Source organism: Cygnus olor, chromosome 16 (assembly GCF_009769625.2).
Source record: "Cygnus olor isolate bCygOlo1 chromosome 16, bCygOlo1.pri.v2, whole genome shotgun sequence".
Lineage (NCBI taxonomy): Eukaryota > Metazoa > Chordata > Aves > Anseriformes > Anatidae > Cygnus > Cygnus olor.
Genome location: NC_049184.1, coordinates 1,539,499 through 1,559,980, shown reverse-complemented (window position 1 = coordinate 1,559,980; position 20,482 = coordinate 1,539,499). Strand labels below are relative to the sequence as shown.

The following is a 20,482-nucleotide window of genomic DNA, read 5'->3' as shown; positions in this document are numbered from 1 at the left end:
GGCTAAAGAAAAGCTGTGAAAACCTTGCATATTTAGTATCTTAACACTTATGAAAGTACGAGCCATGTCCTAAATTCTTAGCATCCTTAAGGGTACTCAACTTGGTGCTTATGCAACAGCTTTTCTATCTAAATGCGAATTAGTTTTTGCCACACTAGCAAATCTCCAGTTAAATATTCTTCCATTAAACCACTATCTTTTTTCATCAGTTAATTTTTATAGAAATGCATATAGTGCAAACACAAGGAAAATTCCTTTTATGTCAGTTACTCATATTTTCCCATTAATATAAGCTATTAAAATTCATGCAGATATTTTATAGGCTATCAAGATTTGGTGGCTGGTTATTATAGAATGTTTAAAAAAAAAGAACTAACCATAAGAAATCAGAGGGTTAAATGATGACTGCAACTTCTGTAATGACTTAATTAAATTTTTATTGAGTACATAAACTATGATGTCATTTCTACCCAACCATGCTCAAACTTTCTGTGTATGTCAGAGATCGTGGTTTTTCTCAATAGAACATACTTCTAAATAAGCTGCACTTCTACAGCTCTAATAAGGGGGAGCAGGTCTCATGTAACACACTCAATAAATTATCCTTCCATTTTTAAACAAACAAATTCCATGAGTTATTATATATTTGCCACGCACTTTTTATGACATAATAAAAATGTTACCTCAAGGATTACTTAACACATACTACAAATGTTACAGCAGGCAACTGCAAGGGGCAAAGAAAACAAATAGTCCCATTACAGAGACAAGTCCTGGACTATACTTCCCCAGGGAAGCAGCCCTCTATACTGAAAACAAAGAGCAGCAGCTTTAAGTTAGCAAGAAACAGATTGATGAAGGAGATAACCAAGTTAAACAAACATGGTAATAAATACATCTTAAAAGACAAACAGTTTAAAATATAAAATGTGACTTTGGGGATGGAGCAGTATCTTAGCAATAAAATTATGTTTAAAGGAATACTGCAGCTTCTGAAGAATACAACAGCAGAGGTTAAGTACAAACACTGTAGGAAAAAAAACTTATTTATAAAGTACGAAAAATGAGCAAATCTAAATCAGGGTTTGTTGGAAATGTTTCCTCTTTTCAAACTTCTACATGTTCTTACCACTACCAAGTTTCATGATCTGGCTAGTCATGATTCTGCTGACTCTTCCACAGTTCATTATTAAGAACAAAAACTGCTAGACAACTCCAAGTGAGTAATTGCTAATAACAAGAAAAAAAATCCATAACATCTGGAGCTCTTCTAGGGACTCAGCCCCTTTGTCTTCTTTGCAACAATCCATTGTAGAACTGTCACCAGAATAAATTAATGTACCATCACCTAAATTAACACACAGAACTACCTTAGTTCATATATATTTTATATATATATATTTTTGTACATCTGCCTACTACATCGCAACTTTTCATTAAAGCACTCCATGATCCCACATTCTGCCTGCCAGACTACAGCGTGCACACTGCATTTTCGCTACTATATTGCAGTGAGAAATCTTATCTTCAGCCTCAAGTTCAATATGCATCGTTTAACAGCCAGATGCTGAGTCGTACTGCTACATCAGGCAATTTACTATATCAAGTCCCACTTAAGGGTTTGTATTCTAACAAAATCTCTAGGAAAGTAAGACCACACTGCTTTATTGTATACACTACGCATGTATGGAACTATCATACATATAGGTGTACAGTTAAAAAGAAAGGTGCTTTAGGATAATTCTATACTAATCTCTCTGGTTGGATGGAGAATGTTCTTTCGTAATCAATCTCCTCTCCATCCCTACCTACCAGCTTTGGTTTATGCTGCAGAGAAGTCTGTCTCAGAGAGGACAAGCTGGAAAATGTGCTGGGATGTGCTCTGCCTGCTAAGAGATATCCAGGTCATGGGATCAGCCCAACACCAGCACCACATAAGGATTCAGCCCATGTATCAGGGATGCTGGATCATTAACTGTTTCCCTCAACATGCATGTTCCCGCTGGGCCACAGTACACACTAGTGTGGACATAGCTGCCATCTCCACAGGCTATGCTACTTGAAAGCATTTTAACAGGAGTATCTTTCTGTTATGGTTTTTGCCAGCATGTATTGTGACCTTAAGCTACTTTAACACATTAATCCAACCATAGACTATAAAGTCAGAAGGGACACTTCTAACTCACCTTGTGCAAGCACTAGTCATTGAATTTCATGCAGCAATTCCTCTCTTTAGGCCATAAGTTATGGTTGAACTAGATTTTTTTATGAAGAGATTTCAGCCAGAAGAAATGATTAGATCATAGAGCCTGACCCTCTGCATATCACAGGCCATTACATTTCACTGAGTTCCCTCTGTACTAAGCTCAGTAAGTTGTGTTTGGCTAAAGCATATCACCCTCACAGCTGAACATGTGTATCTCATTTCATATTTGAATTTTCTGGCTTTAGCTTCCACCTCCTCATTCTCATTATACCATTCCTTCTAGAATAAAATGTTTCTCCTGTAGAATGCATTTTTTCTTGTGCGTGTACACAGTAAATGTGTCACCACAGTCCTCTTTTCATATTAAGACAAGGTTGTTAAGGTAATGTTTACACTAGGTACACTGATGTACTGCATCATCAGAGTACTCCCAGAGTAGTCAAAGTTGTAGTAGCAAAGTAGTGTTTTATGCTGATACAGTAAAATTAGTCCATCTCTTGCACAAAACTAGTCACGCAGCTCTGAGTACCCTTCTGTTGTTATGAAGGAGTCTACTCTGAGGACTTCTACGAATTCTGTGATTCTATGACTTCTGTTAGCCATGCTGCCACAAACATGAATCACTTCTATTTACACTTCTGATTACTAGAGCAGTCAGTGTCGGCAGGAGTTCCTAAAGGACATAAAGACAAATCATTCACAATTATTTTTTGCCAATCCTCAAACATTCAGACTTTTTTTTCCCCAGACCTTCTCCAAATCTGCATTTGGAAAGAATGACTTATTATATGTGTTTACATTAGTTATAAATAATATAACCACATACAGTTATATACGGGCTTCTAAGTTTTTGTTGACCTTTTAATAAATGCACATGGCATAAAATGGAAAAGACTGCATACAACCCTTTTACTTCTTCTAATAACATAACTATTACTTGTAGGACAGCAGTTTTGAAAGGGACTGAGACTGCAGCTAAGATCAAAAAGACTAAACTAATAAAACAGATAAAAAATACCTCCATAGCAAGGGGACGAAAACGCTAGCTCCTTCAGGCAATCTCGCATAGTTGTGAAATGACAGATATTACAGAAAGTATTTTCCAATCTTTATTTTTTGAGTCTTTTATTAACCATCCTGTTTCTTTGTCTGCAAACAAGGTCAAGCTTACTGGCTTGTAATTAGCTGCAGCTGTGATTCCCCATACACTTTAAAATAGTAACTTTTAAAAATAATCTAATTTTCCAATTAAGAGACATTAATTTTGTAATGTACCACAGAAGATAATTAACTTCAGAGAACAGTCTTTAAAGCCACCTTAAATGTTTAACATTGTATTAACCTAAAAAAAAAGCTAAACTTATTTTAGATTGTATCAGAACCAGTTCCTGCCAAAACCTTCAATCTATAAAAACATGTTAATGGAAAAAGACTTTTACATGCTCTGCTACCTTCATAACAACTGTACAATCATCAATAACACACCTTAGAGCATATCTGTTTTTCAAGCAGACATAGCAAAGCAAGTTATACTACATTATCTACAGATTTCAGAAAAACCTGACGGCCACCCCTACTAGACGGCTAGTATTAAGAAAATGAGGTATGTTTCTATATTGCAGTCTATTAATTTGGAAACTTTGCCATGGTAACAAGTAAAAATGCAGAGTAGGTCACAATACAATCCTAATTATATTAAATATATGGGGGCTTATTCTGAATTCTTCTTTTCTCTGTAGTATGTGGCTGGCAGAGCTCATTGACAACCTTTCAAGAGAAAAATCATGGAAGAGAAGTCAAATTGCTGTGCTCTCTGTCTAGTTGCGCTGATTCTCTGTAAGGGTGAGCAGCTGTAGAGAGTTTTTGCTGTAATGCCTCTTTTAAAAGACCTACTTGCTAAAAGCCTAAAACCGATCATTAAAATGTTTCTGAATGAACCAGAAGCAAGAATTCTGTCTGAGAAACTGAAAGGAAGCTACACAAAGAAGCTTAAAAGAGGCACTTGGAGAAGACAGTAGTAAAGCTAAATAAATTATTAGGGTAGGTATTCAACATGAGCAGGTAACAGAGATCCTGTAAAAGTTGGCCTCATTACTGAGACAAACTTGAATAACTATGAGGAAGTCCCACACACTCTTTAGTAGGAAAGAAATGTAGTGGATCGGACCAAGGGTCCACCCAACACACAACAGTAGCCAGATACACCAAGAGAAGTAAACAGTGCAAGATTATATGTGCTTCCTCAAAGCATTCTCCCAACCACTTTCAGCTCAGGGCATTTCTCAGCCCTTGAGATCTGTTTATATACTAATCTTCAGAAGGTCTTTATTTCAAGCAACTTATCCAGTGAACTTTCTGCATCTACAAGATGCTTCACCAAGAAGTTCCCTTGTCTACTACCCGTGAGGAGAACCACCATCTCCTGCTTGTTTCTCTTTAAACTAACACCTACTAGTTTCATCTGATGGCCAAGATGTTTCACTGGATGAGGCAGTGAATAAACAAAGCTCTGTCACCACCTCACTACCACCCAGCATTCTGAGAGTCCCTCATATTCCATGTGGTACAATCTGCTCATAGAAAAAGATTTAAAACAACTTGACAAAAATATAGAACAACAAAATCCCTGTGCTCCTCAAGTTCTAAACTACATGAAAAATATTAGGTAGCTTTTAATATGATTGCAGAGCCACAAAAGGTAGAGTCAATTGTGAGAATTATTTCAGGAGATCCAAGGAAGTACAGACTGATAAATCCTGACTTTCATTAGTACAAAGTAGTAGAAAAACACAATAATAAATTGATTAACAATCGCAGATAGTTATGAATAATTTTCAGTGCTGATAAAGGTACTAGTAGTAGACGTTAAGAAAAAGCAATCATTTACAGAAATTTACACAACAACGTACCCTTGCTTAACAGCTACAATTCAAGAAATTAAAGAGTTTTTAATGGAGATATCTCCAAAATTTCACCTCAACATTCAATAGTGGAGAAAGACGAGTAAGTTTCATGAATTATTATGAACGTAATACAATATCATGAATGTAGTACAAGAGGAACCTCTTCCACCCCAAATCCATAGTGTGCCCATACATAAAACGCTGCACGTAATACTTTTTCATCTCAGAAAAGATATAAAAAAATAAAAAACACAAAATACCAAGAGGATTAGACATATGAGAGGACTCATTAGTAGTATTCATGAAGGAATGAGAAAGAAGATGGAGAAGGTAAAACAATGAGTGGTATAGAGCAGGTAAATAAGGAATTACTCCTCTCATAAAACAAGATGTAGAAAGAAGCTGGTGAAATGTCCAAACAATACGTTAAAAACAAACAGGAGTATTTTCTCATGTAGAGAAAAAATTCTTGTTAATTTGTAGAAGTCATTGTCACAGTACATTAATACGCAAAAAATATGAAAGGGGTCAAGAAAGGACTACATGTTCATAGAGAACTGCTCTGCTAGTAGACACTAAATATGACAGTCCTTATGCAACTTTCATATTACACATCAGTGAATGCTGAGAGGACATACCAGAAGTCATGCTACACATTTGTTTTCTTTCTCATACTTTTTCCGAACTATCTCTGGTCACTGTTAGAAGTCGTATACTGGATCTTCAGCTGACATTAGAAGATGACTACTTAACATGTTCCATTTCATTCATTTCTTACTGATATTTGCAGAGAGATTGGCACCTCTTCTGTGTATCTGTTCCTGTCCTAACTTGCAGCAAGACAGCCACAGCCCATTAGATGATCCTGGATTCCAATCATCGGGTCACTTTGCTGACTTCATAGGAATTCATCTGAAATAAGCTAGCGTGAATAGAAAAAAAAATGCTATCTTTAGCATAGCTTTTAGTAATCTTACTGGAAGAGGCTACATTTTACGCACAAATACAAGAATGATCTTGTTAATACCAAATAGCATGTTTTCCTTAATTATTTTCTTCCCCAGGGGAAAATAATCTTTCTCCAAGAAGTTTCCAAGTTTCTGTTGAGTAGGAACAAGCATGTCCCCCAAAGCAGTTGCCATCTCCTCTCCAATAAAACCCTCCACACACAAAAAAGAGTTCATTTTATTTCATTTCAAAATTGAGGAATAATTGCTAGATTCCATGCAATTAGTAAGCCTAATCCTTGATGCTAACACCTAGTACTGCTACAACCTTTATCCAGTGGCTGAGGTCAGGACAAATGCAAACACTCACTCTCACTATCTAACTTTGAAATTAATTTCTGTAGTGTCCAGCAGCCTGGCTTATTTGTGTTTGCTCCATCAGACTTCCCACTATTTCCTATCACAGCCCTGCTCATACGTGACCTGCCTGGCATTCTCCCATCAGTTCTACATTCGAGTAAAATTGAAATTTGAAGTCACAATACTCTCACCTTCTACCAATATTCTGCACCTTCTGGTTTCAATCATAAGCTGAGAAAAACCCAATTTCCCCAAGCACTCCTCCTCCCCAGGGCTTCAAACACACGCATGCCACAGAATAGTTAACAGTTAAATATTTTCTTGCCAATATTTTAAGAGTGCAGAAGGTTCCAAATTGCTGGTAAAATAAACAATGCCAGACTGTGAAAACTCCTGCCTGCCATATACTCTGATGTTAACAAGAGTTTCTTTATTACTGTAACCTTTCAGAAGCGAACAAAAATTATTTCTCTACCCTAGTTCTGCCCTCAAGTAAAAGGCAAAGGAGAAAAGTGAACCATGAAAAAGCCGCGTGGTAAGATACCGTGAGTTTTCCATCTTCTGTATTTCATTCAGACTTGATGCTACCGTGGATAAATAAACTTCCAGAAGATCCTAAGAGTGATCAAGGATTTTAAAAAGGCAAAAATTTCTTTTTGCAGTTTCCCATATAACACAGATGAAACTTAGATATGCACTATCTTCTCCCCTGCAAGTACAGAATTAAACAGGAAACACAAAAGAGGAAATTTAGGATACTCTCAGACTTTATTTTCAAGCTTCTTGTACATAGCTCTGTCCTCTTGGGCTATCACCACCAACTTCCATCAACTAAATGTGTCTCTAATATCCTCAGTTTCAAAACACAAAGTCTTCATTTAACAGCTACAAATAGAAGAAAACGTTAGTACCTTTAGCATGAACTAGACAAGTGAATATATAGTTCAGGTGATATTCCCAGAACAACTGGTCATTCACAGGAATGCTGCTTTCTGTTACCCTCCACATACATTTGGAGTTATGACATCTATGCCCAAGCCATCCAAAAATGAACTCAGATCAGTGTTGCTCATTTTACATATACCAAGACTTTAGCGACACAGTCTTCCATCCACATTACTCCATACCACGAGCTGAATCTCCGTTTTTATGTTCAGTCATTCTTGTGGCCGCAAGGCCATCTGATTAATTTGAAAATCAACATGATGCTAGCAACATAGATCTCTTTGTAAGATCAGATATGCTGGTATTTTGGCGAAATTGTTTTAATCTTTTGCATTATTTCCTACCCTTTGAATATGGAGACAAAAACATTCAAGTTCTAACTGAAGCGTAACAATAATTATCTAGTTAATACCAACAGAGAAAGAGCAAGTGCTGTGCGTGATCTGAACCAGAAGAAGAAGATAAAACAACTGAGGACAAACAAGGGAATAGAAAGAATTGAATCTACTGAGATCCCCAAAACAGCACGGAAAACAGAAAAGTTTGCTTAGATGTGTACAAAAACATTGCTTATATTAAAGGAGTAAAAGACAGCAAAGGAAAAAGCATGAAAGACAGCACTGCAATTACTGAATGCATTGTATTTGAACCATTTATTTTACAGTGGGAGTTGTTAGCAAAAGCAGTCAAAAATATGGACTTCATAGAACTGGCAGTTTTATGAACAGATAAAACGGGCTGGAGAAGTCAGAAAATGAAGTAACAAAATAAACTGAGCTCTAAGAAAAACATAAACATTTGCAATCCACTTACCTAGCCAGACTACTAGGCACTGCAGTAGGTACATTATAAACATGAAGACATTGCTTCTGCAGCAGAATTTAAGACCGTACTTTGAAGATTTGTACAACTGAAGTGGCACAGAGCTGCATTCAGGAGAAGAGAGTGTACCCTCAATAAGACTGAGGACAAAACCAAGTTAGACGGAACTGTGAATCTGCATGAGGGTAGGAGGGCTCTGCAGAGGGACCTGGGCAGGCTGGGTCGATGGGCCAAGGCTAACTGCATGACATTCAACAGGACCAAGTGCCAGGCCCTGAACCTGGGGCACAACAACCCCAGGCAGCAGTGCAGGCCTGGGGAAGAGTGGCTGGAAAGCTGCCTAGAGGAAAGAGACCTGGGGGTGCTGGTAAATAGCCAGCTGCACAGGAGCCAGCAGTGTGCCTAAGTGGCCAAGAAGGCCAAGGGCCTTCTGGCCTGCATCAGAAATAGCGTGGCCAGCAGGACCAGCCAGATGTCAGTCTCTTTTCTCAGGTGACAAGGGACAGAACACAAGCAAATGGTCTCAAGTTGCACCAGGGGAGATTTAGATTGGATATTAGGAAGAATTTCTTCACAGAGGTGGTGGCGAAGCATTGAACTGGCTGTTCATGGAAATGGTAGACTGCCTGTCCCTGGAGGTATTTAGGAGGTGTGTGGATGTGGCAGTGAGGGACATGCTTTAGTGACGGGACTTGGTAGTCAGGTTGATGGTAGTACTTGGTGATCTTAAAGGTCTTTCCCAATCAAGATGATTCTCTGATTCTAAGACTGCTACCAGCCATCTCCCTCCATAAACCACTAGAGGCAATTGAAACACAAAAACTAGGGGAGATGGTCAGGAGATTTAACACCATAGTGAGCAACAAGCAAATATGATTATAGCAGTAGTCTTCAGAAGACACATGAATCAAGTCTAGGTCAGAGAAAGAAAAAGATGAGGCACAAGGACAGAAACGGAAGAAAATGCTGAAGATGGCAAATATGCAGCTAGTATTTAGCATGGGAAAGCATGTGTTCAGATAAAAAAAAAAAGGAACTAAAAGAAAGATCTGGGGTTGAAAGAATCAAAGTCATGAAGATGCTTCAACTTTCAAGAGTAGGTTTAAAACAAGCAGAGAAGAAGACAGATCCTGAGCTTTAATTGTAGACCTTTGCAATATGAGGCTGCTGGAAGAGTGTGACAAACAGAGGCAGCGCATGCCTGTGTAATCAGTGAAGCAGCATGGCAGGGATGGAGAGCAGGCGCAGCTGGCACCAATGACTAAAAGGATTAGTTGATCATCAAAGAAAACAAGAGAATGGAGAGAGGTGGTGGTGCCAATCTGACATACAGAAAGGAATCCTGCAAGGAAACAAAGAATTAACAGAAGACAGGTAAAAGGAACGTGTAGAGAAATAGACTAATTCTCTAAAAGATAGTTAGGAAGTTAGGAAGGGAGAAGTATGATACATACTGACACAGCAATTGTGAAAGCAGGTGAAAAACCTAAAAAGGGAAAAAAGATACAAGCTCAAGTGAATTCAGGCATCAGGGCAATGCAAAAGTTACCAAGAACAAGGAGAGGAAGGAAAAAAAAAACATGCAGAATGGGTGAGATGAGTTAAGACCTTAAGTAATTACCTACATACTGCAAGTAAATGCCAAAATGAGGCATATCAGAAAACAGTAATATGGCCAATGCATCATTACGAAAAGTCATCAACGCAAAAGTAAGCTAACAAAACCAAAGAGTCAAGCAAAAGAGGCAATGAAAAGAGCAGCACCCTGTTCTTATAACAGGAGAGAGTGGTATAGGCTAATCACCACAATTGCACAAATATTGTGGAAGGATGACAAAGATCCTATTAGAGTGATTGTATTGGGTGACACAGAGACAACAGTCTTGCAGTGCCTCTGCACAGTGCCCCTTCTTCCATATACACAGCACCATACTAGCTACTAGGAGGAAAATTAACTCTATCCTAGCTGAAACGAGGACATCCTGTAAACAGAGTAGTCTGCAAAGCTGCACACACATTTTCCCTCAGACACAAAGGAACAAAACATAGTTACTAATTATTCCTCAAAATAAAGACAAGAGAAGAGATCCCAAAAGCACTTCATCTGTGCCCTGTGGAGACAAGGCCAGAATTTGTGCCAAATGTAGGACTTAGTCTACTTACTTTGTCCACTCCTTAGTTTGGACAGAATTAGCATTTGGAAACATTCAATGGAAGCTGAATGTGTACAGAAAACAACTGGCGTGATGTACTCCCATAAAGCCATCAACCTGCTATATTTCAAAAGAGTTACCACGTTTCTTTTGGGGTCAAATGCTCATGCCCAGATAATACTATCTGATATGGCATTATTCACAGATAGATGTGCCATGATAGAGTGGCCTAACAGCATCTGCAGAAGAACCAGAGCAGGATTTTCAGCCCTTTCATGTCAGCCCCTCTGCAGTATCCCTGCACCATACTGGAACCTTAACTAATGCTTATGTTATTGTCTTTCAAGACAGGCATGTACCACAAACATAAAGAAAGCTTAAGTTATACAGATTTTGAAGAGGAAACAGAAGATACCAGTGACATTCGACTGGAAGTGAAATGCACAAGCAACAATATGATCAAAGTATATGGGGAACCTCTCAATGGTTTGATTTAGAAGAGACATTGGTCTGGGTATTTTTCTATATTGGAAAGGCAGATTAAAAGTGTATATATATTTTCACTGCAACAGTTTGGTGTTAATAAAGAACTACATCCACATGAGATACCTTTCTTCGAAGAGACTCCAAAGACTTAGCCAAGCTGATCAGTTGATCACAGTTGTGGAATTTTGGGACAAACTCCAAAAGAATAGAAAGCTGATAACAATTTCCAAAACACCTAGCGTAACACATTATTCCACCCTGTACTGACCACAGGCAAAGCATAAGATGAAATAACTGATACACAGAGCAATGACAGGAACCAGGAACACTGAAAACCTAACTGCTAACAGTTCTGCTGAGCCTGGAAATTGAAACAGGCTTGGTATAGATCACTTCCCTGTTTCTGCTGTCATCTCTACACTGTGAAAATAAAGATAGTGCAGTTGTGGTGAGAAGCAATTCCATTGCTTAACATTTGAATTCTGGGAATTACATTACATTCTGGAGAATTTGAGGAACATGAGGCAGCAGTTAACACCTACAACCACAGCACGGTAAAATCAATTTTGGCATGTGGGTCACACAGGTATATGTGGGGAATAATGAAAAAGGTATTTCTAGAAAAGGCACATGGCAGCTTCCAGTGTAGTTTTTGCGGGCACCAGAGGAAGGCACAAAATAGATGAAGAACACTACCTTAGGGCAACAGAATCCAATACATCTGGGAAATTTAAATGGATTTTTTTTTTATGCCAGACTTTAGAGCAAACTGGGGCAGGTCAACTGCAAAGAACCCAAGCATATATTATACCTTGATTTCAACACCAGGTATCCCTGGCAAATCTAGAACAACTACAATAAAAAGTTAACACGAGAAAGACCCCATTAAGCTCTCATCACCATGCTTACTATTTGTTCCAGACCTCTTCATGGTCCAGGTATTTTCAAGGTAATATTGCACACACATACATCTTCCTGCACACTTAAGTTAATAAGATTTCCATAATCAAATTATACTAAATTTACTCTGAAAGCTGTACCTGGTGCTCTTTTGCATTTATGAAGTGACAGACTACTGGAAACTCACTGAGAACTTTGGAGCTCTTTGAGAAAGGATAAAGAGTTGATGCTTCTATTCCTTTTTTGCTTGTATTTCTGTTTCTATTATGTGGATATAGACTTCATACCATAAGAATTAGATTCTAATTTTGAATACGGTGTTCTGAAACCACTTCTTGGTGACATTCAGAAGGTGAATTTAGGCAAACCAATCAAAATTCACATCCTACTGATGAAGGAAAAGCAATGCTTCAACCACATGCAAAGCTTCTAAGAACAGGACAAAGCTATCTTTAAAACCAGTTTCTTAATTTCCATCATATTGAACTTGACCCTAAACATGCATTTCTGGCTTATCTATTAAAACTTCAATGACACTAGCTAAAAAATTAGCATTTTCAGGCCACTATATTCAAGACATCAGAGTACATCTAGGTGGAAAATATCTCCAAAAGGTTGTTTTTTTTTAAAAAAAAAACTACTCTGCTGCATAGATGATAATCATTATGAAATTTTATTCATGCACACTCAACATGCAACAAATAAAATATGTTTCATTCTCCCCTCTGAATCACACAGCTCCTAGGATATGGTGTGACCCCATCATGCTTTCCTACTCAAAATATAGTATTGATAGCTAGATGTAAATTTTTTTACCAAAAACTTTATAGGCTGTTAAACATCCTCCCTGGAGTATATTTGACCACAAGGTAGACAGAAGTTAAGTGTCCGGTTTAAACTAGTCAGGTTGGGTTCCTCTCAAGGCAACGGAGAGGAACCTGCAGCTCCCAAAGGTCAACCCACCCTGTCCTCAGGCGCAGGTTTGATGGCCCCCTCTCTCTTTCCATGCTCACAGCATTGCTTCAGCTCCAAGACCCTTAATGGACTGCTTTATCTTGCTAAAACAGCAACAACAATCCCATTTTCTACAGGACTTGTTTTCTGTCTATTATGTTAATCTCAAAGCCCTACTCTCATACTGCTAAAGAAACAGACCCTGCAACTGTGATTTCAAAAACACTTTAACGACCCAAAGGGAATATTTTTAATTCACTGTGTATGACCATAAGTAACACGTTTCCTTTGTGCCCAGGAACATGTATCCTTCGCACAAAGGATCTTCAGGCCCACAGTATTTTATGTTCTAAACACAAGCGTGTTATACATACATGGCTTCTCTACCTAGAGAATCAGTATTGTGCTTAAGCTTCTACATGTGGATTAGTTTCTTAATAGAGAGAAGAACCATCATTGTCTTAAATGGGATTGAAGAACTGTCAGTAAGTGTATAATCCATGATTCTAATCCTGACGAACAGGGGATGGAGAACCCTTGTAACAAAGAAAATCAAGTGAACACAAGCATTATTGGACCCACAAGTGGTGCACGGAACTGATGCAGCTTGGCTTTCATGCTCTGAGGAAAAGATCATGTGGGTTTTTTTTTAATTAGCAAACACTGAGGAAGTAGAAGTGCCTATGTGATAATGCTTTGATTTTAAAGAGCTGTATTGGACCTAATCTCACAAGGCCTTTGCATCCACAGCCCAGTTAATCTTCAGATTAGATTAACTACCTCTGGATAATTCAAACATCATTTTTTTATGATGTTCTTAATACACTAAATTTAATTAAAACATGTCATACAAGGCTTGTTATCCTATTGAACAAAAAAGCACAAAAATGTATACAGCGATTTTGAATCTCAATACTTTGAGAAGGTTGGGTTTTTTTCTTAAAATAATCATCGATATCTTAACATTTTTCTCCGTAAAATGTCATAGTGAAGTTACACATTTTAAAACATACAGACCATTTGAAACTAAAACTTTTCCTCTTTAGCCTTAGATTTTTATTTTAATTTTTTCAACTGTACTAAAAGCTCTCCTCTATCTTCTATCTCAGAGTTTTTCTGAAAAAAAAATTACTAGCTTCTCTACATCTTTTGCTTCAGTATACTTCCCTCATCTCAACTACCGCATCTGCTATGCTGCCAGAATACTACACACACTTTCCTTCTGCGCCAGATCTCCCCTGTTCTCCCATGATAATGTTGTTTCTGTTCTGTGCATCCCAGATTGACTCCATGACTTTCCACGAGATTTTAAAGACAAGCCTGAAAGGGACCCCCCTGAGTCTTTAAGTGTAGTAGCTTCCCACTGTAGGTCAATCAACTGCAGTAGTTCAATTCATACAAAGACTGCATTCAATCTTGAAATTTTTATCAATTTTACACCATGTCCTCTCATCTCTGAAAGGCATTCTAGAACTAGAACCTTACTGGTCTCACTCTGACTGTGATTTCTGAGTCCTTAGGTAAGCGTCAGACTTAATTCTCCACAAAAATAACAACTTTAATTGAACTGTATCAAGTTTAGGAAAGTTCAATAATGTAGGATGTAAACCTAAGTTCTGGCTCTGCTTTTCTTTTTTTTTTTTTTTTGCTAGTGTACGGCAAAATGGCATTTTAATCTTCTAAATTCTTGTAATTGTACAAAGAGTATTAAGCCAAAATTGTGTTCAAATTTACAGAGCTAAATTCTGCTCTCAGCTACATTGATGTGAACCATGTTATTGATTCTGATGGTGTTACTTAAGATGTACACTAATGTAACTGAGAACAAATTATGGTCACTGTATATAAACAGCTCTAGCTAAAAGTATAACAAAGACTGTATTGTGCTATGAGCAGCAGAGCCAATAAATGAATTCAAAAGACACCTAGATGTGTTCCTGGAAAAAAAAGCGGGGGGGGTGGGGGTGGCAGGGGTCTGAGTGGTCTGGTGGGAAAACAGGAAAGTGGGATTAAGATAAATTAAAACATGTTTGGGCATGCTGGGCTTGACAGCCTCTCCTATTCTCATCTCTTTTGCAGCTTTTAGAACACATACAGTTAAAAAATGAATTGTTCTTCTGCACTGAAAAAAAACTTATTTCAGAAGCACAATGCTACCACAACACACAAGACTATCACTGCTAAAACGAGCTTACAACAATATACATGCATTTAAGTGAAGAGCGATGCCTCTTTCTAAAACTGCACGCAATCTGCATCCAGAAGTAGTAGGGGGGGGTTGCCTTTTGTTGTGTTTGTTGTTCTTGTTTTAGTTTTAAGAATCACATCTCTATTGTCAGATTACCGTCTGAAATTCCATTCCAGGGAACTCCAGCATCCACAAATCCTTCTGATCAGGTCTGCAGCTTCATCTAAGCATATTAAAATACATTCAAACTTGCAACAACTGCTTTTATACACACCCAGTTAGTGAAACAATACTCAGATCAGTAAGGTTAATATTCAGGTTGCTGAAGAACTCTGATTCAAAGACAAACAGCAGCAATTTCTAGTAAATTTCTGATTGAATTACCCTTATAAAACGATTAAGCAGCTGCCAGTTTGGACAGTATAAATCTATGCACTGCAAGCCACAAGGTGGAGATCTCTGGCGAAGCAGGATCGAAAGAAGTCTTTTACCCAGCCTAATGTTACTATTAACACTTTGAGCCATTGCATCAAGCCAATTTTTCTGTTTGTTTTTAAAGTTTGATAGAAATGTCACTAGTGGAAAAATTAAGTAAAGAGCACTGGTTAGCCACAGAACTGGACACACCTGGCTGCAAATCCACCAAAAGAAACTGACTTCATTAGTACAAGGGACAGCAGAGTAAAATTTATATCTGAAATATGCCTGCACCAGTAGAATTTGCTGAGGCCACAGGCTCTCTGTGTGTTTTTACAGCTGTGTCAAGTTTTGGTTTCTGACTCTTGCCGACATTCAGGAGTGCTGAAGGAGCTCAGGCTAACAGGTCCCAAAACTTTGTAGCTGAGATTTAGATTTCAGCAATTTTAACAACCAGTTTTTGAAATAATACAAACTCCATTTGGAGTTGGAGCTGATGTAAATTAGCAGTTAAAATGCCTTGCATTCTATCACTTTCAGCTCCAATGAACTTATACACTTAAGAGCAGATGGCATATTTCAATAAACTATCCATATCAATTCAGGAATATAATACCAATTTTCTGCATCAAATGTTGTAATTCTTGCTAGATATGAAAACAAGCTGAAGAACTGCAGCTTTGTCTGTCACCAAGTTAATCTAACTGCATCCAACCTGCAAATTTCATACAGGTCCTCTGTCACTTGTACCGCAGTACAGGAATGTACCAATTGGGGGTTAATATTGACCACTGATACCCTGCATGACAGAAAAGCAGGGTATAGAATTTCCATTGCTCCTTTTGGGAGCTCTGCAGATATCTTAGTGCCCTAAAAGAATTCAGGAAAAGTTTCTTTTCATTTGACTTACTTCTGAGAAAGGCTCAGATTATGAAATCTGAGAGCACCAGCAGTGAAACACTAATGTCATAATCTTTTCCCTTTATCTACTATTCTTCTCTTGACATATTCAACTATCTTCTTTTGAAGGTTGAATATATACTGACTGCAGGACTAAACTGCTTTAAAATAAATAGCTTTTATACATATTTCTCAACTGGCTCACAAATGCTTTGTCAGATTGTAAGAGAGAAGGTAAAGAATTACCTCAACTTCGTTTAAGATGAAAGGCTAGGGATACATACATCAAGATTAATAATTAGAACCTAACACCCAGTGTAAGTGTCCTTTACTTATCACTTACCACTCCTAAAGCTGAGATGTGAGAAGTTCATTGAGCGTACATGAATGTGAAGTGGAAAAAAGTGAGGAAGGACGAGAAAGCATGGGTGAAAGGAGACTTACCTGTGCAGAGGGATGGGCAAAATGGGACAGTAGGCTAAGATCACTAGCACAGAGGAAAAAAAAAAAAGTGAGGATAAGGAGAAAGGGAACAGCTAACCTCTACAAACATCAATGCATAAACTATTTTTATCCAACAGACAATAAATACTACCAGAAGAGTAGAGACTACTAAATACTAAAGAGAAAAACTTGACAAACTAATGACTGAAAGATTAGGAATAATTAAAGGATGAAAGAAAAAACGCTGAACAATTATGAAAGCTGTGTTCCTTCACAAACAGGATGGGGCAGAGCACTGTCCTGATTTCCAAGTCTACAACCTAGTACAGCTCACTCTGCTTTCTTAGTGCCTATTCTAGTTAGCTGTTACCTCAAGAGTCCACCTTCTCTCACTAGGAGTCTCATTAAAATCAATGGGCTTCTGTGCAGCTAAATTGTACTAAATATACACACAGATGTAGCTGTTTGTGGGATCAAACCTTTAAATGTGTACATGCTTTCTTTAAGCATCAGCTATTGCTACGTAAAAGCTATGTTAAGACTAGGTTACAGCCAAAAGCATATCTTGATGATGTAAAACATATTGTAGGAATCTTATTATTACAGTCTAAGCATATTTATTATTACATTGCATGATCATCATTACAAAGATTGTGAAATTTTAATTCAAGGACAAACTGAAAAGATGCCTAGCTTGCCAAAGCAAGGAATGAATGGCATTTAAACAACATACGATCTCTTTATAGTTGCATCATACAGCAAACATACAATTAAAATAAGCATATATTAACATCTGAGGCTCCAGATTAGATAAAAACATATAAGGAAGCTTTCAATTTTCAACATCTGGGGGGAATTTTGAGAGCAGAGGAATAATTCAGTTTGCAGAAATGGAAGCCCTGTGCTTCCCTTCACAGAGAAGGGACAGTAAGCCCTATCTTTTTTTTTTCCTCAAAGACTACTTAAAAGCCTCGATACAGCTCTAACTTACACCATGCTTCACTTTTGCTTTCTACATACTTGTAAGGGTAGCAAACAGCTTTGCTTCTCTTTGCTGTTTGCTGCTGCTTCAAATCACTGAATCACACAGAATCACAGAATTGTAGGGGTTGGAAGGGACCTCAAGGGATCATCGGGTCCAACTCCCAAATCATATAAGGAAAACTAAAAGATGACATTTGAGTTTAGTTCATATAAATAAAAACAGCATCGTCAAAAAGGAACAGAGAAATAGCTTCCTGTCCAAAAGTAGTATTCTCTCTGTGCCCTGATGGAGTTCAAAGAACCCTGAAGAGATGAGAGGAGGAGAGGGGGGGCAGCTGAGGAGGGGTAACGTGGTTTTGTTTGTTTGTTTTTAAAAAGGAGCAACCTTAAATTTACACCTAGGACAAGGATCTGAACCATCTCCAGTTCCTAAAGAAACATGAAACAGCTGCTATGACATAGCAGGCATGGGAATAGGCCAAAAATGTATAAGCTATTTCATTCAGTCTTTTTCTCTGGTGCTTTTCTTAGACAAGACTATGATAAACAGGAAGTCAAGGCTGAAAGCACAGGACAATGAAAAACTGAAAACATAATACTTGAGAAATACAATCAAATACAGAGAGTTTAGAATTGCTTGTTAATAATTTGCAATGTTTGAAATAAGTAGAGATTTTAGAACAGCTACTTAATAATGTGAGATGTTTGCTATCTGACCTTCAAACCTTTTCCGTAATGGCATTCAGTTCCTCTTTTCAGTGAAGTGCTCATGTCCAATCTGCACTGCACAAAAGCAACAGTCTGAAACCTGTTACGTCAATATTTACATCATTCTCTGTCTCCTAGAATGAAAAAACACTGGAAGATCTCGAGAACAAACTCTACATTAAGAATACCCTGTACTAGCTATCATCTGATTTGCCCAGGCTCACTCACACTACTTCATGGCATCTGACCACGACATTAGATTCCTGTATTGGAGGTTTTGTCTTGCCCATTAATGTAGCAAAAAATCGAAGATGCCTAAATTTAGACCTGTCTTAAAAAGCAACCTGTAACATAGTAAAGATAAGAAGTTCCCAATAAATAGAAAAAAATTGCCAATAGAATAACCAAAATCAACACTTTCCAAGACAACACGCAAAATAAAAGATCATCAGAAAGAAACTTCTTGAATTACTGTTGGGGTCTCACACCAAATCCTAACTCACTGGTTAAGTCGCTTGTTTGTCACAAAGAGGTACACTCTTCCTGTCTCTCCCTTGGGTATTTGGCTGAGAACTAAACTTGACAATATGACACTATTGCTATACGAAAACTGTCACTTCTTGAACAGTTTATTTTCACCACAGACAAAGCTGTATTTATTTATTTAACCATTCTTTATTTCTTTTTCCACACCACAGATCTTTCCTAGTCCTGTTCTTTCACTAGAAGCACCCTGAAGATTAGCATCCTCAACACCCCCAGGTCTACTGTCACCACTGTCAAATTGGGGTTGAGAGTTGTCCTATGTTGTCCAACAAATTGTGTGTTGTCCTATGCCAACTCCTTCTGCAGTGCCTTGTCTGAAGACTGTCACTGACACAAGGATGAAGAAAAGCACTTTAAGGCCAGAAATGACCATTACAACTAGCATAACTTTGCTCGTGGCACCAGCAAAAAGAGCCAACCCTGTTCTTCCTTCAAACTTAGAAATCAACTATCATTAGAACTACACTTAAAATGTTTCTTTTGTGTTGAAGACTAGATACACTAAGAATCCAGAATGAAAAGTAAACTAATGACTATTTAATAGTCGTGTGCAGTTAACAAAAACCTTGTCCTTTAGCCTTCCTATCACCATCCTGGATACAGAGAAAACTCAAAGCTCTTCTGGAATGACTTATAGCTGCAACTTAAGTTTGGCATCAGTGAGGTTTCTCCCTACCCCAGCTGCTTAATTCCTATCCACAAATGCTCATCCTATTACAGCAGCATCCCTGTTTGTGCAATCAGGTAGCAAACCATGTGGAAAATTAATTATTTACAGACAAATCAGTATCTTCATCCAGGCCATGATATGGTTTCCAAAATAACGTCAGGGGCTCAATACAATAGCCAGTGCAGCTGCAGAAATGAGTGACCAAGATTAAGGCTACATGTACCAGCTTAAGCTAATAAAGAACTACATACGTAGCTACAAATTTATTCTTAAAAATGCTTTCAAGACATGTGAAGTTACAAAAGCATTGGAAGAGATGACTCATCAAAATAATCAAGATTATCAACACCAAAGATAACTTACCCCCATCACCTTACCACGCTGTTGAACATCCTCCCACATGCAATGAACTATATAGCGACACATGTATTTTCCGGCACGACCCTCTTGCTTCATTCGTACCAGACACATCCTGCAAGAACATAAACATCATATTCATAGCTTCCAATTTTTCTTCAAATTTAAAGAATAAATTAAATCTATTTCAGCTTATTTAAGATTCTCCTTAGAGTATGTGCTTTTGTGATCAGGAACAAAGTTTTATTTTTAAATATCCTAAACTTGTCTATTCTTTTCTCAAGAGCTGTATCTGCTGGATTTTGGCCAATCCAGCTATGGAAGAGTGACAGCAGACTCTACTTTGGCTGACAGTACTGTAATCTAGTTAAACACTACTGCAACCTAAATTCCACAGCCTTAAGAACATATCACTTTTTGGAGTAGGAACAAATGTCTTGTCTAATCCTAGGCTACAAGCCAGATGTTAATTCAGCCTGGTATACTAAAATGCTGGAAGAGTCTGTCCTAGCCAAGCTGCAAAAGCTTAAGCAAGTTACAGACTTCACCCAAACTCTCTTTAGCAATGTCCTAAATTATTTCAACTACAGAG

General features: G+C 37.8%; 1 protein-coding gene across 6 annotated transcripts in view; it reads right to left on the bottom strand.

Annotated features, from left to right (window-relative positions):
* LOC121078999 (ubiquinol-cytochrome-c reductase complex assembly factor 1) overlaps positions 1 to 20,482 on the bottom strand; it is a 55,138-nt gene that overhangs the window by 7,944 nt on the left and 26,712 nt on the right. For all 6 annotated transcript variants that reach the window (XM_040575787.1, XM_040575789.1, XM_040575790.1 and 3 more), the window contains one exon: positions 19,897 to 20,005. In XM_040575787.1, the coding sequence (XP_040431721.1) occupies positions 19,897 to 20,005 (109 nt within the window). The remainder of the gene's footprint in view (positions 1 to 19,896; positions 20,006 to 20,482) is intronic.